Here is a 24,575-nt window from a genome sequence, read left to right on the forward strand (position 1 = left end):
CTCCTTCACCTGAGCAGAGAGCTGCCACGCTGTGTTTACACTCAGCTCTGTCTGAGAGATAACATGTATGATCCACTGTATATCACTATAACAACACCCCTTCCTCTTTTTACTTTTGCAGTGCAGAGCCAATATTTATCATGTAAATACTGTCACCTCAACTGCCATTCAAATGTATTTGCATCCAGGCTGAATGTAGGTCAGTCAGTCAGTAGGTGAATGGCGAGGGGAGATTAGTGGAAGGGGTTTAGTGAGCAACATGGGGCAGGTGATAAAGACGTTTGTACAGGAGGGGAGTCCTGTGCAAGCAGACCTCCTCATCAGTAAAACCGGCAGCATTAGCAAAAGGAGTGTACTGCTTCTGTAGTTTGATGGGTTTTTTTGTTTGTACAGGATGTTTAGCCAGGATGTAACACAGGGAGGGGTAGTTCAAATGTGTAAACGAATGAGATATCACTGCTGGGGCAGGTTCATAGTCATTTAATGGCTTTTTCTTAATGCCGTAATAAGCCTTTTTGAAAATCAAACTATATCCTTAAAATTTGGATCTTCAGGAGAACCAGTGGGCTTGGAGCTGAGAGCCACAGATGGGAGAGAAGTCAGAAAGAACTGAGAGGTGGACTAACGCATTGTTGGACTGGATCTTTTCGTGGGATTTGTTAATGATAATAAGATAATGAGAAAAACATGGTCAGTAAACGACCCAGGAAGGCAGGTTTGAGTAACAGATACATGACTCGGAAAGTTTATCAGAAACCAAAACACTGCGCAGAGGTTTAAATTACTCTCACACAGGATCTTACAACTCTGGAAAATTTGTTGTGTCAATGGCAAGGGAAACGGTAAAATACAGCATTCACATCTAAGCAAAATAATCTACCAGGAATGTGCACTTGCACATATTTGATTGGCCCTTGCAGCATCTAGCCAGATGATATTGCCTTGCAGCAAAAGTTGAGCCAGGTTTAACTTTTAAACACACATCAGTGGCGATCGAATTCAAAAGAATGAGGGGGCTGCATTTTTTCATGCAACACTGTTGTCTGTCTGAACACGGATACTGCTATAACTACCACAACAATCTATGACTGCTGTTAATACTACCTCTTTAAACACCACAGGCTACCACTACTGATGCGACTAATGGGACCAGTTATTGGGTGAATGTCAGCATCAGTATCATGTCATATTTGGGCAATTTTAATGCTACGTTGCATGTGTAGTTTTAAGGTTAGATGTTTTCTTGTTTTCATAATGTTGAAAGCTGAGTGAGATATTAACTATTGATCTCTGGAAAATATACACAGTGAGACAACAGAAGCTATTTTCTTCATTCCTCTCTTTATTTCCATTCAGCTGAGGTTCTCATACACACTGAGCTCGATAACAAATGCTCAGCTGAAACCTTGCATTGCCAGGGGGATTTTATTGTTGGTTTTCTTTCCATGCCCTATACATCGGCATGCCTATTACACTAATTATCGTTATTATGGCTGTAATTTGAGTTTGCCACTTCAGAGCACTGAACATGGTTTCACCTCAGGCATGGCAGACTACGTTAGAAGGAGACCTTTAGTTTTTTTTCCTCTTTCCTATTCATCCAAAGTAAACAGTATTTGGAAACTGTTTCAAGGAAAATTAGTCTTCTGTTTTTAATTTTTCGGCTTGTTTTAGTAGGAGACAACGCTTTAAAGCTCTACTTTTTCATAATAAACTTGAATAGCACATTTACTGACTTTATTACAGGTAATAAAACAATAATAAATGGCTACAGATGCAGTAAGTATGAAATACTCCTCTTAAAGAGTAAAACAAGATGCTGAAATTCTGCTCATACTGTGACTGACAGAAGGCTGAAAGCCATGTTTTCTTTCAGATGTTGTGTTTTTATGGAGATAAACAGAGGGGAGATGGGGATGCTCTCCAGACCAAAATGTTCAGCTCTCTCTGTCTCTTTCTTCTTAATGCATTTCATGTCCTCCTCCAGGCCAGAGGCACTCACAGTCTAATGTGAGGTTATGGGAACACTGTGCGCTGCTGTAATGAGATTTTCACTTTCACTCCAAGTTTAACAGACAAAACTGTTCTTATCTTCAGAAACTGTCATCTTTATCCACTTTAAAGGTATATGGTCGAACATGAAGACTCCAGTGAGACATGAGGGTGAAGTTTATAATAATCTTACCTTTTAAGCCTTAAAGTTACTGGGAATTCCCTTTTGCAGCTGTCCTAGAAAGAAACATGAGCAGTGGAGCAGCTGCATGCAATGGTCGTTTATTTGCAGTGTTCTTGGAGAAAGTGATCTGTCAGTTACACAGGACAATGTTACAAATGTCAAAAGCAGAGCAGTAAAATAGAAATTATAAAAAAAAATGATTTAAAGAGATTTGTTTTTAAATTATGAACAATTATTTCGATTTATTGCAATACCCAGCTAAATTGTTCCATTACAAGTGTCACTTGACAGCCACAGCACACCAAATATTCATGCTATAAGCCAGCTGGCTAACACTGGAACTTTTACAGAAATGTTTATTTTTTATTTTTTTTTGTGCATTGTTCTTATATATCTCATAAATAAATGAAATGTAACGCACACAAAAAAAGGTCAAGGTACAGTTTGCGTCCATCTATCAATCAAATGTAATAAAATTGCTAGTTCTCTATTTAGGGCTGGGAAATGAGACGGTGCTCTGTCCTGAATTGAATCTAGAGGCCTCTGGTGTGCATTGCCTACTCTGGCTTTTTTAAAGTAAACTCCACAAAGTGTTACCTTTCAGATCAGACTCTAATGTCTCAAATGTAATACAAAGGATTTAAGAACAGTTAGCTGGGTGCTTATTGGTAAACCAGCCATTAGTCATTTGTAACATTTACAAACTGTGATCACCTTTACTCCTCCTATGTTTTGTTTTTTTAAAGCAACTAATTTAAGGAAGATTTGTTGTCTTGGAATGTGACCACGTCTGAGAGATGGAAAAGGTCTCTCAGCCGGTTTACTGCACCTCTGAGCATTTACCAGTTTTGACAGCATCACTGTTTTTATGCTCAAGTGGATGTTAAAAAAAAATACTTAATGCTTTTCTAACCTTTGCAAGTGCTCAAACCTTCGCTTCTGACAATAACGATGAGCCTTTCTGACAGCGACCCCTTATTTTTCTGCACAACCCGGGTGACTCTGAGAACCCCGATGATGCTGCTGCAACCTTTACAACTTTTCAAACTGAGGCCAGTGGCAGAAATAACCATTTGTTTTCTCACAGATACATGCTGATGTGCTGCCTTTTTCCAAGCCTGCCTATTTATCCATTAGTCACCACCGCAGCCCTGAGGCTGCTGCCAACACGTTCTCTGGCTTCACAAGCTTCTATTTAAGCAGTTTGGTTTGTTTTGCTTTGAACTTTGAAATATGAAGCTGGTTTGGAAAATCTGCAGTTTCTTTGGGGAGGGGGGGCGGTGAAAAGAAAAACAAAAGGTCAAATGTGTTGAAGGTTGTGTAGCTGAGCTTTCCCGATGAGGAGAACTGAAGAAGGACATTTTGTGTATTTCTGAGATCATGTGTTCGGCTGCTTGTTATGTTTGCTGTCGTCCACCTGGAGCTTAATGGGGTTTTATCACAGTGCTTTTGTCAGAGAAATTGGATTATGTGTAGCCTTTGGCCCGTCTGTGCTTCCACCTGAGCAATGACAGGCAGCAGAGATGATTTGCTCTGTCCGCCTCTTATTAAATGACAAGTAGTGACGTATGGGTTCAGAGATGAGTTATTACACATGTCATCAGAGGGGTTTTCAGAAATTGATGTTCTGTAATTGTTGGTCCAATGTGACACTTCATTTTCAATTCAGTCCATTTAACAAAAAACATTCAACTTTTTACCTGCTTCATACATGTTTTTGATTGTCTCACAATCACAAATGCTAGTCTCACCTGTGTCTGAAATGTTTTAGCAACACTATTTTGCTTGTTAGTTTGCTCGCTGGCTGTACATGTTGGTTTCAAAAAGACATGCTAACGAGGCTAAAAATCTTCAAACAACACTAATAAGCGAGCTGGAAGTTATGAAAATGTTGTGCTCCCATAATGTCTGTTTTGATTTAAATGTACGACACACCTTTTCCAAAACACTTTCATTCTAGTCCATAATTTTTATTTTCCTTGCACTTTTCACACTTGCCTGTGAAATGTTTTGGTGTCAACACTTCTTAACTTACAGTAATGTTATGTTTTGGTTTCAGAAAGATGTGCTAACAACGCTAATTAGCTTTCACGCTGCCTGAAGGGTAAATATAGCAGCATTAATTGCATGCTGAGGAAAGTACTTTGCAGGCCAAAATTTAAAATGTTTTGTTATTCCGTGGACTTTCATGTCCGTTATGTCAATAAAGCAATAAATATTCCCCATTTGGGGTAAATCAGACAAAGTAAAATAACTGGATATGAAAGCCTGTTTTGGAATAATCCCCTGAAATAAATGTTATCTGAACCTTCAAGGTATTTCAACAAATTAATGCATCCAATCCAGTTTGACCAGTCCTGCAATGAACTGGTTTTGAAGTAGAAATGATGTCATATTACAAACCCTGTATTCACTCCACACTACTTTAAAATCCCATTGTGTTGTAGAAATGTACATTCTTACATATGTACTACCTTCTCAGGGTTTCACATATTGAGATTATCATAATATATCTGCTCTTTCATACTGTATTCATGTTTATAATTCTAACACACGTTGCATCATCTCTCTGATTCAGACTTACATCGGCTCCATCCTGGCGGCGGTGAATCCTTACCAGCGGCTCCCCGGCCTGTACGACCGGCTGGCCGTGGAGCTGTACAGCCGACACCACCTTGGTGAAATCTCCCCACACATATTTGCCATCGCCAACGAGTGTTACCGCTCACTGTGGAAGAGGCTGCAGAACCAGTGTGTCCTTATCAGGTAGGTGGTCTTGACTGTGAGCCAGGCAAAAATTTTATCAAATTCATGAAACTTTAAAGCTACAGCAATATATATTTTTGTGCACTAGGGGGCAGAACACTCTAAAACAAGCTGACTGACACAGAAATCTATTTTGATGTTAGCTGAAAATCTAAAAATTTTCCATTGTGAGAAAGTTTCCTCGTGTCCACATCCTCCTAATAGTCCCAACTTGTGCAGATTGTACGGTGTTACTGGCAGCAAACGCCCAGTCAGTATATCTGAACCTTTCTTGTCAGAGGTTATATCAAGTCCTCTAATTGGCACTTTGAATAAACTGTTGTGGTCTTAAGCTTGGTTAATCACTGTCCCCTGAGGGTGCCAAACACTTTGATCAAATTTCAAGTCCCCTGAGCAGTTTGGCTGCAGCTCTGAAGATCAGAGCACTACATGCTTCGACGCACACACTCTGTTACTATCTCCATCCTCTGGCCGCTGCTTTCCTTCCTCACATCCTTCCTCTTTGATTTGAGCTGGATGACTTTCACATCCGCCATCGCTCCATTGTTGTATCAGACAGACAGAGATGTTCGTTTCCCCCTGACTTTAAAAAAAGTTATATTTACATTTAAGAAATGATAATATTTGGCCCCTGGATTAGAAAGAGCGGATGCAGGAGACATCCCAGTAACTCTGTGGGAACTGTTGTGTTTGTGGTCATCGAGGTATCCTGAATATGTGGCAAGTAGACTTTATTCATTCCTGTGGGGACATGGGGGTGCTCTGGCAGCAAAATAGTCACAGAGTAAGGAGAATTATATAAGAACAAAGTAAGTATAATAATATAACTAATTTCCAATTTCTGCAAACCTCACTGTGTGGAACTGATTGGGATCAGGGACAAAGACATTTTATTTAGTGTGAATCAGTCATCAGTGCACTTTTATTTCCAACATTATGACATACAGTATTATTGCATTGCTACAAGATTAAAACCATCAAATTGTTCCATCAGAATGAGCCTGAATCACAAAGTGAGATTGCAAGACTGGAGTGTCCCATCTCAACAGCTGCAGATGCTAAAGGTTTCCCCCTGTTACGCAACAGGAATTTGTGGAAATCTAAATCACCAACATTACATGTCTTGTCGCTGGTGGTGCGAAGGATCACAGGTCAGTCAGAATGGTAAACATGTGGTAAACATGTGGTGCTGTGTGGAGTTTACTGACATTCAAGGATTCAAGCTCAAATTATTTCAGCAAGGAGAATTTGAAAAACTAAGATGTAAAGCAGAGCAAGGTGAAAATATAAATAATAATATAAAAGGTAGGGGTTGGTGGTCAGACGCAGCTCACTGCTTCAGGCACGGGTGCAGTTTTCTGACAATTAGCTGGCATTATTTTGCAGCCCTGTTTGGGACTGTTTCATTGGCATTGTGGGTAATGAGACACACATGTCCCCTTTCAAATGTAACCTGGTTTGAGTTTGTGAAGAAAGCATATAGTGAACACTGGTTTTGCTTGCATTGTTAATGACTAAACATAAAATCTGACAATTCTTAGTTTACTTCGATCATTGTTCCCATAAGCATCAACTGATCCCGTTGAGTAGCTGGCCTAATCCACAAGACACACCCTCAGAATAATGGTGCACGAGCCAAAACATCCCTGTATCACTCACACTGCAGTAACATGAATTCATAATCATAATTTGAAGTAGAAACCCAAAACTCTCTGGTGGAGAGATTTAGAGAAACCTGGTTTCTCCTGTGGGTGATTGTAGGTGTTTAACTAGACTTCTAATAGGGTTTTTAATGACAATTCAGGCACAGGCTAAGTGACTTTAAAGGTAATTTTGGTGACTAAGTTTTGACCTGAATACATCAATACCTGAATAGAAAAACTCCTGTGTTGCTAATGAAATGTGAAAACCAGCAGCTCTGTGTGTGCAGTCTCGCCTTCATGTTCCCTCCAGTCGTCTTCTGCTCTGAGTTGCCTTCGTCCTCCTGTTTAGGGCACAGAAACTCTTTTGTCAGTCAGGATGTTGGTCAGTGGGAATAAGATGCACCACGGCGCGCACAGCGAGGCGTAAACACAAACATGTCATATTGTCATTGGAGAAGGCCCTGAGCTTCACAATGCTGCCATTCTGTTAACAGAGACGTATCACTGCTACAGATCTGCTTGTGTGTGTTCTTATCCCTCTGATTCCTGGTGCTTTTCCTGCTGCAACAAGCATATTTCCCTCGAGGGTTCAGTAGTCTCTTCTCTTCTTGCTTTTCAAAATGAAATTTGCCCTTCCTCCTTGAACTCTGTGTATTTATGAACCCATGCCGCGGACTTTTCAACCAGTTCTTTCTGAAAACACTTAATTTACCACAGAATCTGTTACTTCACGAATAAGATAAACACCAATTTGGTTGCGTAGTTTTTCCCGTGACAGCAGCAGCAGCAGCACATGAAGCCATGCAGGGCAGAGAGGATAGACCACAGACCACAGTCGTGACCTTTAACTGTTGTCTCAGCTAAAACGCAACCTGACGGTTTACAGTTAAAATAGAGTAAATGACACACTGAGCCTCCCAAGACACACACAAGGGTTGATTATTTGCATCTTTGAGAATATTTTGAGGTTGAACAGTTCATCTTTTGACTTGCCCGTTGTAAATGTCCAACACGATGGTCTGAGCTCCAGGTCATGGTCTTACTTAGTTCAGCTGTTGCAAGTAGGGAAATAAACGTTATTGTGATGAGCAGGGCATCAAATGGCTTCCACCGTATGCTTAGCCAAAAGAAAATGTTAATATTTAAAAGCAAAATTGCCTGCAAAACATTTTTTACAAAAATAACACATTAAGTTTAATGCACAAATGTTTTTAAAAACATAATTTCAAATGTTTTTTTAAAGTAATAATAGTGTTTTTGCACATAAGTTGACATGTTATACTGTATATACTATATGTTGCAACATAACATTCATACAAGATTAAGAATATATTGTTTATAATGCCCAGAAACGTGTCAGAGACAGGTGGAGCAGCCCTACACAAAATTGAAATGAACTAAGTAATCAATTAATTAATATATAATTATATATAATCAAAAGTTTGTAAAACGGTGTAAATTAAAAATTCTTGTTCACACAGTGTTTAATAAATAATCACTCTCTGATACTTGGACCAGAGAGTGATTCGGTCTCAGCAGAGGCGAAGTGCTGGAGCTCCCTCTGGTCTGCTGCTGCGGGTGATGGATGTGTGAGGCTGTGAATAATTGCAGGGCGGAGCAGGGACACTCAGTTTTTTGACTACCAAGTGTTTTTCCTGAGGGCTGCTGCCTGGCTGTGTGGGCTGACTGCTGAGTGAACGTCAGGTTGGCGGCTGTTCAGGGTTCCTAGTGCACTGTTGGGAGGCAACCCTGATCAAACAAAAGTCACTTATTAAATTATATAGAATAATATAAATAACTTTTATGGATTATGTATACCCCACCTATCGTCAACCTACTAGCAGTGGTTCTGTACTACTAACTACAGGCTCATCGTTTTGGTTTGAACTTATTTTCACTGCAAAATATACAGATCTTTTGAAAAGAACTAGGTCCCTTAAAACATATTTCCTAGGATTGTATGCCTTTGTGCAGCCAAAGTTGTTCTGGTGTTTGTTACAAGACAAACCTGTTGTCTACAGTTACAGTAAACAAAGGCCTTTTACAACAATAGTAGCTCAGAAAAACGAGAAAAATGAGAAATGGGAAATCAGAAGAGCTGCTGGTTACTGGTTATGTGCCACAGTCACAGTAAGTAGAAAAATACTCTTTGTGTTTGAAAACCCTGGATTGATGTGTTATTATATTTTATATTATTTGAGACAAAATACCCTCAACTGAAAGATCCACTTACTAGTTTTCCACCTATGTAACCTTAGTGTGGAAGTTCTGAATGAACTAGTTCAGTGGAGCTTTTGAGTTAGCATTAACATTTCTTATATATTTATATGAAAAGGTAGACAGACTGCTCAAATGTGTTCTGACCTACTGTAACTGCATTTAACCTTTATGGCAGTCAAGATAAGTTAGTATTTTGGAAAGGAAGTCAGCAGACAACAAGTATTAACATGTATTTTCACTGTAAATTCAATCTCACTGTTAGACATGAAACAGAATGTGTTCTAAACCAATGGTGGGGCTTGAAACTTGACAAATGCAAGAAACTTTTAACCGCCAGATCAGGAGTAAAGTTGTGTGTCTGAAACCTAAAGCTAGATTTTAGGTGGAGGATCACTTGATCACCGAGTCAGTCCTGCCCAGCTGCCACAGTACGTGGTCTGGTTCACAATAATCTCTGACACACATATTTCTCCTGTTGGTCCCCCGAAAACACCAAAGCCATCTCAGAGCGGACCCTCGTAAAACATGTAACATGGCAGCACCCCCCACCCATACAGAAAAAGGACTGCTTCATGGTGTGTGTGTGGGTGTGAGAGAGAGAGAATAAGAAGAGCTATAAATTGCTAGTTGGCACTTTCAGTCGAGGCAGGAAGCTTTCTCGTCGGATTTAGGGACTGTGGGTAATCAGATCCAGGCAGAGGGAGGTGAATGAAACAGGAGCCGGTGTAAAAGAAGAAGAGGAGGAGGAAGAAGAAGAAGAAACCAGCTCTAACACAAGACATCTGCTCATTAATGCTCATGAATGCCGCTTTGCGTTTTCACTGATGCGGATACCTGCCTGTGTCAAGCCACATGATTTTAATAGAACCCACCCCCCACCCCCCATTGTGTTTTTGCTGCAGATTTCAGCAAGAACGTATTCTGAACCACCAACGAAGAATCTCCTGGAAAACCTCCAAAGTTTCATTGCGCACAGCAAGTGCTACCATGGCAGGTTTTCTTCTAGATAATAAAGCAATAAACAGGAGATTCAGACTTCTAGTTAGCATGTTTTTACATCTTAATTCCGTGCCTTTGGTCTTTGCGTGGCTCTGTTTTACTGGTTTGGTCCCCTAAAGGGAAATATTAATGCTGCAGCATGCAATGATATCTTACAGTGTTCTTCCAACCTTGTGTCAGCAGCTTGTGGTTGGCCCTTTATTGTTTCATCATGGCAATGCCTGACAGGCCTGCACAGAGCCCTGACCTTAACCCCATCCAACAGACAAACCACCTCATCCAGACCTGATCACCCTTCATTAGAGCTGGACCTTACTAACTCTCTTATGTCTAATTGAAAGTAAATCCCTGCAGCCAGGTTCCAACATCAGGTGTCCACATACTTTTGTCATGTTTATATCCACACCATTGTTTGCATGTTCAAAATGCAGGCTAGTTCAAACTTCTTGTATCATTGAGACCCTCTGATTGGCCAAGATTGTCTGATAGCCAATAAATCTAGTTTGCATCTTTCTTGCCCTTTTCTGGGTTTATTCCGGTCTATATCAAACATTTTAAAGGAAACATTTTACTACCGTGTCTCAATAATTGTAAATCTACAGTATACACATGCACAAATGTGCATCTGAACAAGTCAGTTTATGGTTTTTGAGTTTGAACAAACCAGTCTCACATTAAGTCCATTTAATAATTGTTTTGGATCTTTTCAATTAGATATAATTTTTTTTATTTAGATCAGGAAATATCTGATCATTGAAAAGACTGCATGTCTGACCAACTACTTTTTGCAGTTTTTGACTCTCAGTACCACCGAAACATTTTGAGATATGATACTCAGTTTATTTTGTAAAAAAGAAATACTGCTACTTGGTTCTAGAAAATGTCTTAAGGTCAAACTATAACATAAAACACTGGGATTATCTCAAACCTTTGACAGACTTTCATTTACAAAGATTAAGATTTTGTTTTGACTGGCTGCCGTTGTGTCCAAAACAGCCCAGATTTGATTGAATTACAACAGTCTGAGGGTGTAATCCTGCACAGCCGGACCCAGCAGTTTGTCTCTGGCCTGCTGACCCCAGAGATGGGCGTGGGGTCAAACTCAAGACTCTCTAGCCTTGTTAATTACTCAGGCATCTGGGCTCACAAAAGCCCTGCACTAAAGCCCTGCAAAAACATACCTGAGGGGTTTCCTCTTGAGATTTTGCAGGATTTTTCTCTGTTGGGTGCACTGTGAGATTAATAATTTGACTAAACTGTGACCAAAGGAAGGAATGCATCACAGCAAAGGAAGAGAGCATATCTTGCCCTGTTTGTTGTAGGTGTATTTACATGAGCACTCATTTAAACCGGAACTTACTTAGGCTGACTATTTGTTTTTTTGTGTTTTATTGCCTTGCATAAAGTAGATCTGATCTGTTTTACATTACTGTTTTTATTTTACAGCTTCTTGATCAGATTAGTGCAGTCATGCACGCGTTTGGAGAGAGTGCACCAGCGTCCTGACACCCCAGGTCCAGTGCCTAAACCTAACCAAACTGAGACCGTCTGACAAAGTTAACCTCATGCTTTATTTTGAAAGCCTGACTTGTTGCATATTTATCATTACTAACTTAAATGCGCAAAAACAACATTAAAGGGGTACCCAGTGCCTTGAAAAGCGACGCCAATGGGTCTTGACCACACGTCCATAAGTAACGATTTGGGATTCAAAAGATCAGAGCAGCACCAAAGTGATTCATCCTTTTGAGAACATGTATGTTTGTACCAAACTGGCAATTCACCCAGTAGTTGCTGAGATATTTCAGTCTGGACCAAAGTGTTACACGACACACCCACATCTCTAAAGTCCGTGTGCTAGTGTGGTTGAGAAGGCCATATTTGAATTTTGAGTGTGTAAGTAATTGTCTTGTTAGGTTTTAATATTTCTGGCAGTGAAGCACTACCCCTGCAGAGGAGCCTGGCAGACTTTAGACATGCATTCCAGTCCATCTTAACAAGTAATTTAATCTTAATCTTCTTTCAAGAAGTTTGTTGAGATCATTTCACTTTTTCCAGTGAAAAGTTCTCAGTTCTGAAGAAGGCAACAGATTATACCAGATTAAGGGACGTGTAGAGATGGATTTTTTTTTTCTCTTTCATTGTGTTTTACTTCTCGTCTCAGTTTCTCTTCCCTCGCTCAGAAACTCTTTCACTCTCTAACAGTCTGCAGCTCTGCTCCTTGGTACAAAAGGCCTGGGTGAGGTCCAGAGCTGTGAGGGCAGTTTGTCCAGCACGCTCAGTTGCTCCGCTGAAGACTCCCCCCTTCCTGCCTGTGGGGGGTTTTACCTTGGGTGGCAACAGCGTGTGGAGAGCCAGGGATTATACAAAAGCAGGGTGCTGTTTAGGAGTGTGTGTGTGTGTGTGTGTGTGTGTGTGTGTGTCCTAGTTTGGACATGTTGGCATGAAGCCAGAGGTCTTTTAAATAAGTAACATTTAGAAGGCCTTCAGATTTGGCCGTCATTATAGTCTAAGCTATTTAAATGAGATACACACATCAAGCCCTTTAAAGTAAGATCCAATCCCTTTAAGAAAGTTTGACCCAATGTTGGAAAGAGCCAAGATCTCCAGAGTGGCTGTGTGTTTGAATTTACAGTTTCTCTTCAGCTGTAATGAAGACCCCCCAAAACTTTAGCCAAAGACTCGAGTCTTAACTTGACTGTTCAATATTAAAAAAGTGTTTCCATGTTATCACCTGAACTGAAACCTAAGTACATCAAAGCTGCACTGAGCAATTTTGGAGAATGAGAAAGTCAGAGAAACACATCCCTCAGATGTCAGTGACCAAGTTTTTAAGACTAACGTGTTAAGGTAAACACTAAGGACATCAACATGTCATATAAATGCAAAGAAGAAATTAGTGTATAAAAAATTAAGTTAAATCAAAGTTTTAAAAAAATCAAAGATTTGTTTTGCTTGCCTTTTGTTGGATTTAGTTTAGTTGGATGAAGTATTATTACAAACGCTCAAATACACAAACTTTAAAGCTGCCTCATAATGACTTTTGGCCACTAGGTGGCAGATAAACATCAAAACAAGCTAACAGACACAACGGCTGGATTTCTTTATATCACAAAATGGACAAAGAGTGCAGTTCTTCCAAGACAAACTGAGCTAATGCTTCCTAAGCAGGAAGTGAAAGGAGGTACCCGTGGAAAAATCACTTTAAAGATAAACGTGTTCATTGAGAGGGAAGAAGGAAAGCATCAGAAGTGTGTTTCTCAATTTAGACAAACAAAAGCACTAATCGTTTCACTGGGGGAAGATAAACCGTTCGGATAAACGGATAATTTCCTCTGTGTTCTTGGTTGTTAATTCTAAGTATTCTAAGGTGTCATAATTAAAATGACACTGACATGTTTAAAAATGCTCCAAACTGGAGCTTTTAAAGAAGCTTATGACTTGAACCATAAATGGCTGCTCAGTCATCTCTGACATGGTGAGTGTCTAACCTGCAGCCCGTTGTGTCATAACATGTGTCCATAGGTGCAACGCGATCAAATCTCAAGCTAAAGCCAGACCCCCTGAGAGTTTACATTATCTCCAGTCCTGTTTTCTGTCCAACCAAACATACCAGTGAGATTTCAAAATAAGGCGTAAAACCCTCTGGAGTCCAGGTTGATCTTGATTTAAAAAATTTTGCAGACTTTCTAAGCAATACCTTTTGTCTTTGTTTAACACCTTTTAACCTGTCCCCACCCAGCATGCATTGTGTCCCTTTATTCAGCCCAAACTCAACTGAATGTTTGTCATATCACTAATTTAACATAAAATACAAAGCTGCCAGAAACCCAAAGTACAAGAAAAATTACAAAGGTGCCCATAAAATACAAATCAGTACAAATCTTTAGCAAAAAAATCTACTTAGATGTGAAGTAATTTACATTTTGCATTTTTGTTTTTTGTGTTTTTCATAAAATAGTCTGTAAATCATTGAAACATTAATAAATCAGATTAAAATGTTATTTTAAAATATTATAATGTTTTTGTTTTTATCAGCTTTTGTCAACATGATATATAAATAAAGTAATGTTGCTATAAATAAAACATGCTCTGTGTATTCACTGATGAATAGACAGGGTTTATTTAGCCTACTTTCATAGTTGTGAATTAAAAGTTGTAAAAATCCAAAGGTAGATATTCAAATGTCCATTATGATAGACATCCAATCTGCCCACAAAACATTAAAAACTCAACTCAGTATGTTAGATTTTACCTGCTCTCCTGTCAGAATTAATCATTTTATCAGGGAACTTTGGTTTAGAATGAACTCCATTCAAGATTCTGTTTGTGTGTGTTGGAATTTGGCCATCTAATTATCTCCAACTTCTGTGTTCTGCTCCAGGATGTAAAAGTTGAAATATCTCACTTAGCTGGAAAGGAAACAAAGAACATTTCTGCTTTATTAGATTAGTTTCCAATGGTGAGAGTCAGGAGAGATGGAGGCAAGAGCGTGGATGTTTTTCACAGTGTCGTGACTACATGGTATGTACCTCAGGCCTCTGAACCACCGTAACGCTCCAGGAGGAGGATATAATGCAGTCTGTCCATATGCTACCCACTGCCTGTTTTCCAGTAGACTTCCTTCAGTCTGCTGTCAGTTCATGTAACATGCACATGCAATATATGAAACAAGCCTCTATTTTGTTTTCAGCTGCTCTTTATGTATCAGTAATCTAAACTTAACTTGTATCTGATTCAAATGTCACCCAATGAGTTTCTTTGCTTCAAATGCTAAAAAAAAGTAGTTTATAATATAGTATAATTTTAAAAAACAATAAACTGCACTGAAAGCCATTATCGAAAAGAAAGATGTTTACCGTACATCTGACAGCATTTGGAAAGTTTAATGTGGGTAAAGTGGGTAACACTTCACTGCATCACATGTTTTGTTGCTGTGATTGGTTTAGGTGTACCCAATTGCATCCAGAGGCATTTTGGTCCACGCCCATTGTTAATGCCCCTTTGAAATCGAAAATGAATAGAAGGGAAACAGAATTAGTCTGGTGATGCCAGGGGCTCAGTGTTTTTTATTAATTTAGTTTTCCTGTCTCTGGTCTGCAGCCACAGTTAGCACAGGTTACTATCATTTAAATTCAACAGCATCTGCAGGGTTTTGTTTAGTAAAAAGTGTTCCTTCCCCATCTTTTTGCTGTGCACCTCTCAGCCATCACCTGTCAATCAAATAGTTTGAGTTTTAGCTGGCTCGCCTTTCCTTGTCTGTTCAGCTCGTGTAGCTTCTGCTCACTGGTGCTCTCTTTATTGTTCTTTGATGCCTCTTTATTGTAAGCAAACTGAAAGCAAAAACACATCGCTTATTGTGCCGTGAGAAAAGCTGGCTCAATCAAAGGCATTTCTAACATTTGAGTTTACAGCAGTTCAGCTGTGAAAACCTTCAGTGTGACTGCCGGGAGTCACCCAGCCATTACCCAAATGGGTTTGGAGAGTTTTGTTCTTAAAATGAATCACACCTTTGGTCATAAAATGTTTACAGATGTGAAAAGCAGCACTCATAAGGAGAAAAAAAAGCTAACATTTAAGATGCCCTATAGTGGCTTTTAAAACGAATGCCTGCACTTTACTCAAATGCCTGCACTTTACTCAAACTCCACATCATGTGTGACCATTAACTAAAACATGCTGTGATGTTTTAGAGTTTTGGATGTATATTCTTAACTTCCATTCAGTTCAGTATTATAAGAAAATCAACTTGCAGACTAGCTTGATGTGTTATCAGACTAACATTATCTGGTAATGTAGTTGTACGTGTATATTTAAAAAGGTTGCAAATATGGTCAGAACTTCTCAAAAGTATTGTGAACTGTATGAGTTTTAATAAACTGAATAAAACATCAACACTGGTATGCTCGTTTAAAAACAGCCATTCCAATTGGTTTTTAAAACCTTTATTCACGCAAAGAAAGTCAACAGAGATGTTGTTTATGTTTATAGCCACCAGCGTAGCTTCTAAAGGTCTCAGAGGTCTTGGTGTGTTTTGGACAACACTGCGGTGAAGTGTCCTGTTTGTGTTGAATGATGTGTCTTTTGTGGACTAATGCTCTTGAGTTGCTCACAGTGTCAGTGTAATGGCTTCCCAGGTTAATAATTAACATGGCCAGCCCCTCACACTGTGTGGCTGCAGGTTGCCAAGTTCATGTTGTCCCTGAGAGGTGTGTGAGGCGTTTCTTCAGGCATCACGCTGTGTTTGACAGCGGTGATAGTTAAAACTCACAAACACAAGTTCGTTCAAGAGCCAACATTCATTTCTCTTTTTAATATTCTGTGTTTGTCATTTACTTTACCTAAACAACCTTCTGAGGTAAATTCATTGACGGTTAATTTGAGTCATTGAACAAGCAAAAATACCTAAAAAATGCAAACCAACAACAGGATTTTCATTTTGAGGGAAGCCAGTATGCTGTTAGCTGCTGCAGTCGTTTCCTTTTAATATTGAGTTTAATTTAAAATCTCTCCGAACATGTCCATGTAACTATTTGGCTTTAAGAACAAAAACAATGACAATGGAAATAAATACGTCAAACTACAAACCTGTTTTAATCTGCGTCAACATCACAAATTAAAACTAAGCTGTTACAGACCCCCAGAATCCATCCCAGTCTGCTGCCAGGCCCTGTGTGAGACACTCAGATAATGATGAATGGAAAAATGTCTCCAGTCCCATCAGTTGGTTTGTAAACAAAGCCTGCAGTGGGATGAGAGTAACGCTGGACACCACTGATTATGGATCAGGCTGATGAAGGTTGTCAGGTGGTTTGACATGCAAAATCATAGTCATCACCGCAGTAAATGGAGAGTAGCTGTTTTAAATGTCGGCTCTGTCTAGTGTCTAGTTTATAGTGCATACAGCCAAAACCCTGAATGATGAACCCTGAATTTTATTGTCAGTAAAATCTTGTGTCTTGATGTTACTACACAGAACTGCAGCCAATAGTTCTAATGGTTCTTCTCCAGTTATAGTCTGTGAAGAAAACTATACTGAAATTTTAGAAGTCTTTCATAATTCTTTTGAAAAGTAACTTTCATTTCATTGGTGCTCAAACTGAAAACTGAACTGAACTCAATTGTAGTTATCACAACACTATCAAGATTATGAACTGCGTGTTTCTTTTAACCTTTACATCAGTTACTGTTGTGCAAATGGCAAAAGTTAAAGCAGCAGTGATGGTTGACTTCTGTCCACTTGAGGGCAGCAAACAAGCTGTACAAAATGTATATGTTATCATCTCATAAAGTTGATAACATGTTTGATAACATGTTAGCAAACAATTGCAAGCCCATGCGTTGTAGCAAAAAGCTTCCTATTTACACATTCAGCAGACGCAGAGCTACATTACCATCCTGTTGGATTTGTGTTAGTGTCCACATGATGAATGTCGAATCAATAATCTCTTTCATTTTAGCTCTGTTTTTGGTCTCCACCAACTCCAGCTCTCTGGATAGTTAACTGCTAAATGCTTCACTTTCTTTACTAGCTAGTCTAGTCTCTTAAGTGCATCTACTGTTTGGTGTTGGGCAGGTAGTGTACAGTGTGTTTATCAGAGTCAATAAAATAGCATTCCTAATATAAAACAATGAACTGAGTGACACCAAACTGCTCAGAAGAGCTGAGGGGAACTTCCGTCTGTGAAGGTGAATATTATCTGTGGGGTTTGTCACTACCAGCAACATCATTCATATTAAACATTAAACAGATTAAATGAACGTGATCCATTTTAAATGTAAAAATATTTATTCATGTGGCATTATACTTTGCCCAAACAGCTGAGATTTTAGACCTGAAATACACAAGGCTAGTGTTAACAGTGTACCCAAATATGTTTGTCATGACTGAACAATTGACTGAAGTAATGACCATCATGTTATTGTTTCTTCAATAATCTGCCCATCTTTACGTGTTCTTTTGTTGTTTGACTAAATCTTGTTAGCCTCCTAAATGCTTGCTATGTGAATATTCTGGTTTGTTTATTGTTCCTACATTAATTAGATTCAACTTTAATTCCACTGCAGATTTTTGTCATGTGTGTTTGTCATGCGTCACCACCCTGCAGTGCCTCTACGCACCTTATTTCAGTTCTGGAGAATAAGATGAAGGTCTTCCCATCATATTGATCTTCCTTTGTGGCTTTGAGGCCTGTTGTTGTGTTGTTGCATCCTACATTTCATTCATAGTCACGAATCAGGTGATGACGGCAGTGACGGTCAGCACACAGCTAATTAGCAGTGTCCAGTGCACCATCTAGTGGTTGAGTTTTGGAACATGTACCCTGAGTATTTCCCATCATGCTGTCAACTGTGTGTGTGAAAACTATCTGTTGTGTTCACTCATGAGTCAGGAAAAACACTTATTTCATATCTGACCCCGTTTGTTGTGAGTAATCGATAGTTTAAACCTGCGGCAGGCAGGTTTTTCAAGCACAAACAACCTGCAGGCAAAGACACTCAGTCTCACCTTGAGTAAAGACGCACTCCACCCACACAAGTTTTCAGATGTTTTCACAAACTGAGTTCAGACCTGTGTCACACCTTCTGCTCCAATCAAAAGTCTTAAAAGATGCTGGAGGCTGTCTGATTGTGTCTGAACGTTGGACTGACAAAAATGTTGATTCTGAAAATCAAGCTCTTTCGAGCCTGTATAACTTTATTTATTGCAGCCCTCCCAAAACATTTGAAATGTATAGTAATCATGTTTACTTGGGTTATATTACCACTGCTTTTTTATTTTCTTTTTTTTGCTACTGGTGTTACTATTTTTGCTGCTTCTATTACTGCTGTTATTACTGCTGCTGCTACAACAGCTGCTACTAATGCAGAAAATATATCAAGCCTAATGCAAAGAATAAAATTAACATCATTATTTCCAATAATAATAAGAAGAAGAAAAAATGAAGATTTGATTATGAAGATTTGCTTTCTCACCAGTCGTGTATTTTCTTCCCCCACAGTGGAGAGAGCGGCGCTGGAAAAACAGAAAGCACCAAGCTGATCTTAAAGTTCCTGTCGGCCATGAGCCAGCACTCCCTGGAGGTATCGTCAAGAGACGGGACGTCACATGTGGAGGAGGCGCTGCTGGAGAGCAGGTAATTGTTAATGTTATTTATGGTTAACTATTTTAGTTGGCAAACGTTTAATTGAAGAACCCTGGTTAATGTCCTGGTTAATCCTGCTCCTTCTTCACTCCACAGTCCCATCATGGAGGCCTTTGGAAACGCCAAGACCGTCTACAACAACAACTCCAGCCGCTTTGGGAAGTTTATCCAGCTGCATTTCAGCCAGAAGGGCAATATCCAGGGAGGCAGAATCATTGACTGTATCCTTTAAAACCCACTCAAGCGGCTGCCACTTCCTTTCAACTGCACATTTCCTATCCAGGCTTAACATACAAGAAGGAAGTACTTGAAGCGGTTGGCAAAAGATGCCTTTAAGGCTAAACATATGCAGAGCCATGGACAAGGTAGAGCCTCAGACTTCCAATTGTTTTTTACTCTGGTTAGTATGAACTTGGAAAGTCAGGTGTAAGCTAACAGGTGTAAGCTAACAGGTGTAAGCTAACAGGTGTAAGCTGGCAAACAGTGCTTTGCTTTAGTCATTGTGTTTGTAGAACATTAGCAGAATCACATTGGTAGCCACTGTAGAGCCATCTCCAGCAGTTATGTGCCTTGACTGACACTTTTTGATCACAGACCTCTTAGAAAAGGTGAGTGTCCTTCCTCCTACTAAGTCTGTAATTGCACTTGAGTGTGTTTAAAGTGACACTCCATCAAAATCTATTGTCAGACTTCCCGTGGGCTTCAATTGCTAAAAATGTCATCGGTAGAGCAGCTCTCAGTCGTGACAACTTCAGGGTGTAGAAACAAAGCATTTAAACCTCCACAAACACTTCCCAAACCACTTCTGCAGCACACTGCTTTTCTAATCTATCTGTATGTTCCAAACTCTCAACACTGTGCCAAAATATGACTAAACACAGAGCTTCTGAGGCAGTGCAACACAGAAGCAATTCAGAAAAAAAGTGGATTGTGCTGCAAGAGTGGTTTGAAAGACCACAGCGGGGAGGATGAAACTACAAATAATTTACACATTTCAAACTGGGGTTAGTGCTTGACGCACAAAAGATATATTCTGGTTGGAGTACCACTTTAAAACTGTGCATGCATGTTTGTGTTAATATAAATATGAGTACCTAATAGCAGCTCTTCTGTTCCCCTACAGAACCGAGTGGTCCGGCAGAACCCAGGGGAGAGAAACTACCACATCTTCTACGCCCTGTTAGAAGGAATCAACACCCAGCAGAAAGGTAGGTCACACTTTACTAAACTTAAAGATAGTAACAATTTACAAAAGTGCATTATCTAGAATGTGTTGAATGCAAAACTCATTTTGGACACTTAATAATAACACGGTTTTGTAATATAGGGAAAAACAGAAAAACAGAAAAGGTAACTGAGTGCATTTGTATTTGTGCTTGTTTGTGTTGTTCCAGAGGCATTCGGGTTGACCCACCCTGACAGCTACCATTACCTGAGACAGTCCAGCTGCATCGCTGACAAGACAATCAATGACAAGGGCACTTTTCAGGATGTTTTGGTACGCAGGACACAACTAGCTTTATCACTAAAAATGTACTTTTTCATTCCCACATACATACTGTATTATATTTCTGTATGATTCATTTATTCATAACCTTAAATCAGAATAAGAAACTGAGTATTTGATCCTGGTGAGACTGAAAAGTGAAACCACTGCTGCCAAACTCAGACCACCACTTCTGAGTCTGTCCAAACCTCCAGAATCCCCCAAAAGACTAATCAGCCTGCTGAAGACAGATGGTAACTACCAGCTGCTGTCAGAGATATTTTCAGTCTAGACCCAAAAGAAACAAAATTAGCTGGTGAGGAATTCAACATGTATCCATCAGACCGCCTGCCTGCCTGCCTGCCTGCAGCGAGAACATGAAGCTGTGACCTTCGTCAACTGCTTCTTTTGCGTGTTTGTGGTTCTCAGAATTCCATGCGAACGATGCAGTTCACGGAGGAGAACATTGGGGAGATCCTTCGCCTCCTGGCTGGGATCCTCCACGCAGGGAACATCGAGTTTATGACGGCGGGAGGAGCGCAAGTCTCCTCTAAATCAGGTCAGAGAGTTTGTCCTCACCTTCCTCTGTTTTACTTCTCTCCACTGTCACTTTCAGCATTTTCCAACTACTTTTTTTGCTTTCCTGTCAAGGTGAGACTGTCCTCACAAGAAAAACAACAACCTTAGTCATTGTCAGTATGTTTCCGTTAACATGAGTAGGGCCTGGCAGTTGTCAGGAATAAAGGCTTAAGTGGCTCTACTTTGTTGCGTAGCAGTGCAAAACGCTTCACTTTAGTTTCATTCATTTAACTACGTATGTGATCATTCTTTCCTTTCTTTTCTTCTTTAAATCAAAAAAAATGTAGCAATTAAAAATGTAACACTCTTCATTTGTTTAGATAAGTATGAATATAAAATAACATGTTTCACACAGTATGTTTATAGACTAATCCATCAAAGGAAAAAATCCACAGTTCAGTGAACAAACATGCCAAGGATGTTAGTCGTCATTAACATTGCTGGATGTTACAACTTCGCTTCCTGTGGCACTGAGAGGTTTGGCCCCCAGGGTCATGTTATCACCGGACTGAACAAATGCAAACGTATTTAATATACAAGAGTCAAAGGTCACGCTTGAAAAGGTAGCGGCAGCAGTTATTGATTATTGAAAAGGCCATCGTGGTGACGTGAGGAAGTGATCACTGGTTTGTGATTTTTACTGGATGAATGAGTAGGATGATGCTGGGAAAAAAAATTCATCAGCTGGATGTTACAAGCAGACATCTTTTGCTAATGTCAGCTTTAGAATGAGTTTTAAAATGAAATGTTCAGTCCAAACATCTCTGAAATCTCTGATAATGAGGTTTGTGTGTTTTATACATCAGCAGCCCTCAGCCGGACGTCTGACCTCCTGGGGCTGAACTCAGATCAGCTGGCAGAGGTCCTGACCCATCGGTCCATGATCCTCAGGGGCGAAGAAATTTCCACACCTCTGACTGTGGAACAGGTCAGTAAATGGCAGTTACCACGCCTGTACAATAACCTGAATGATCTCTACAAACACACCTAGATTGCAACTCAAGCTTTCCATTAAAAAATCAAGTAGAGATAACATCTTTTTCTGAGACTTGACAAAACTCATGCAGAAGACATTCACAACTGTTTTCACAGGCAAAAAGATGACTAGAAAACTAATCTCCATGGTGTAGTTTCCCTCTTTGTTACAAAATTAGACAACAAACCGTTCAGTGTTTGGTTAATATGGTACTAAAAAGGAGCAACACAGTAGTGTTCGGTACCTTTGTAGAACTGTTCTTGGTTATTTCAACTTAACTGTATGATCAGAGAAGGGTTGCTAGTAATTAGTCTAAAAGTGACAGAAAATTCCTCAATGCAGCTTCCCAGAGCCCAAGCTGATGTCTTCCAATGACCAAGCAAACGATGATATAAAACAGAAAAAAGCAGCACATTTGAGAAGGGAAAGAAAAATACTTGCTCTATTAAAGTGGTCAATTATTTTTACCTCAGTCAACTAATAATTTCAGCTGTAGGTCAGAATGAGAATTTCCTTAAAATAGATGTAGATACTGTAAAAAAAAGTTTACATATGTTAAGAGTTTTCATCATCTTTAATTGATTAGTTATTAGCCAATAAAGAAAACGTATTTAAAGCAAATGTACCATGAACCTTTGTTTTATTAATTTACTTTTAAGAATTTGAAGTTTGTAGCACTATTTTTCTGCTTTGTTTAGGGATTTAAATAATATCATTAGTTGTAGGTGCAGCAAAAGAAATCACAATTTCTCAGGCTTAAAACTTATAAAGTGATGCCATATTTCTGAAATAAAAATAAGATGTAAAAGAGAATAAGCTAATGTTATAAAGCCTGCTGCTCTTAAGGAGCCATAAGGTGTATTTACATATTGTTTTCTGTAAGTCTTACTTGGAGCTAAGTAACTTTCTGTGAAAAACATTTTATCTGAAATATAACAGTTTAATATGACAGGGTAAATAAATAAAGGATGACTGAATACTTTTCTGGAAACATAAAAGATTTTTCTTTATTCTGACTTTTCAGTAACCTTCAAACCACTGATTTTAACAAACTGCTTGGTACCAGTGACATTTTCCTTGTTTCTCTGCAGGCGGTAGACTCCAGAGACTCCATGGCCATGGCACTTTATTCTCAGTGTTTCAACTGGATCATTCGTAAGCTCAACATCCGCATCAGGGGCAAAGAAGACTTCAAATCCATCAGCATCCTGGACATTTTTGGATTTGAGAACTTCGAGGTATGTTTGAACCAGAGAAAAGATTCATCATAAAGTTCTTTTTGCACCATTAGACGTACACTGACATCTATCTGATATTTGAGGAGAAAAAACTCCTATGCTTTCTAGCTCCTTTTGTGTATCTAATAGGAACCTAGAATCTAATATTGTCTCAGGGATAAATACTTTATTAAATTTAACTAAATTAAATTAAAATCCCTCCCACAATCCCACAAGCACACTCAATTAAATTCAACAATATGACCTTTTATTCTCTTTCCCCAAGTATTTTAATCAGATTTTAAATGTTAATCAAGAAAATCGGTAAACACACCTCAGGGATGTCTTGTTTTTCACTTCATTAACTCTCCCTCTATGTTTTCTGTGTCTAATTTCTGCCTGATTGTGTTCCCCTCAGGTCAACCGCTTTGAGCAGTTCAACATCAACTATGCAAATGAGAAGCTTCAGGAATATTTTAACAAGCACATTTTCTCCCTGGAGCAACTTGAATACAACAAGTAGGTGGAGGTTGTTTACTCTTCATGTATGGTTTTTCACTCCAAAAGTCTGTCGTCTGTCATCACTTTTACTTTAGCCAGAATGTTGTTTTCTAACAAGCCTTTTGCTGTCAGCAAACAACAACAGTAGCCTAACATTTATCTCAGAAGGGGTTTAAATTTTTCATGCTGGGCAGATAATTGGGCTATCAGTCCAACATTACACAAGAAAGAATAGCCATAGCTCATACCTTAAAGATGTGAACACTAGGTTTTCCTCTGCTTTAGGAAAATGTTAAGGAGCTAGGTTAGTTTGTTTGGAAAATAATATTTATTTTGATTATTTATTGTTTATAGTTCAGGGATATCTGCCTTGCCAGGTGTCTACTATGTAATATTTATAACGAAATAAATAAAATCTGTTAATCTAATTCAATACATGTAAAATGTGATTTAAGGTAGCTTACCACACTAAATCATGTTAACTGAAATGGCAGTTAAGCTACTGAGCTAACTTACTGCTAGGTACCTTTAAGCAAGACTAGTTTGTGGTGTTACTTTTCCATAATGATTAAATTTATAGCAACTCACATGAGACTAAATAACTAAGTTCTTGGTATATTACAAATGTATATTGTTCAAACACACAGTCAGGACAGAAGGAGCGAAGGATTGTGGTCACTATCTCACAAGCTAGCTTTAACTTATAGTTCTTTGGCTTCTAGATCTCCTTAGACGGAAATTACACATTCAAGATTTCATTAACATGACATTAGAAAGCTGCCATGTGAGCCACCGGCTCACTCTTTAACTGGCTAACCTAGCATGGAAAATCAGAACCCTGCATATTGTAGCCTGTCAAGTATTAT

At 39.1% G+C, this 24,575-nt stretch overlaps 1 protein-coding gene across 2 annotated transcripts in view; it reads left to right on the forward strand.

The window, feature by feature from the left end:
- myo10 (myosin X) overlaps positions 1–24,575 on the forward strand; it is a 129,986-nt gene that overhangs the window by 67,739 nt on the left and 37,672 nt on the right. The window contains exons 4-13 of one of the 2 annotated variants that reach the window (XM_038717229.1): positions 4,755–4,942; positions 18,807–18,941; positions 19,047–19,171; positions 19,545–19,558; positions 20,074–20,158; positions 20,345–20,448; positions 20,866–20,995; positions 21,822–21,943; positions 23,083–23,229; positions 23,627–23,727. In XM_038717229.1, coding sequence (XP_038573157.1) covers positions 4,755–4,942; positions 18,807–18,941; positions 19,047–19,171; positions 19,545–19,558; positions 20,074–20,158; positions 20,345–20,448; positions 20,866–20,995; positions 21,822–21,943; positions 23,083–23,229; positions 23,627–23,727 — 1,151 coding nt within the window. The remainder of the gene's footprint in view (positions 1–4,754; positions 4,943–18,806; positions 18,942–19,046; positions 19,172–19,544; positions 19,559–20,073; positions 20,159–20,344; positions 20,449–20,865; positions 20,996–21,821; positions 21,944–23,082; positions 23,230–23,626; positions 23,728–24,575) is intronic. The other variant, XM_038717230.1, reaches the window with a different exon arrangement.

The sequence above is a fragment of the Micropterus salmoides genome, unplaced genomic scaffold (genome assembly GCF_014851395.1).
Source record: "Micropterus salmoides isolate LMB-PRFRI ecotype aquatic unplaced genomic scaffold, ASM1485139v1 Ms_hic_scaffold_14, whole genome shotgun sequence".
Taxonomy (NCBI): Eukaryota; Metazoa; Chordata; class Actinopteri; order Centrarchiformes; family Centrarchidae; genus Micropterus; species Micropterus salmoides.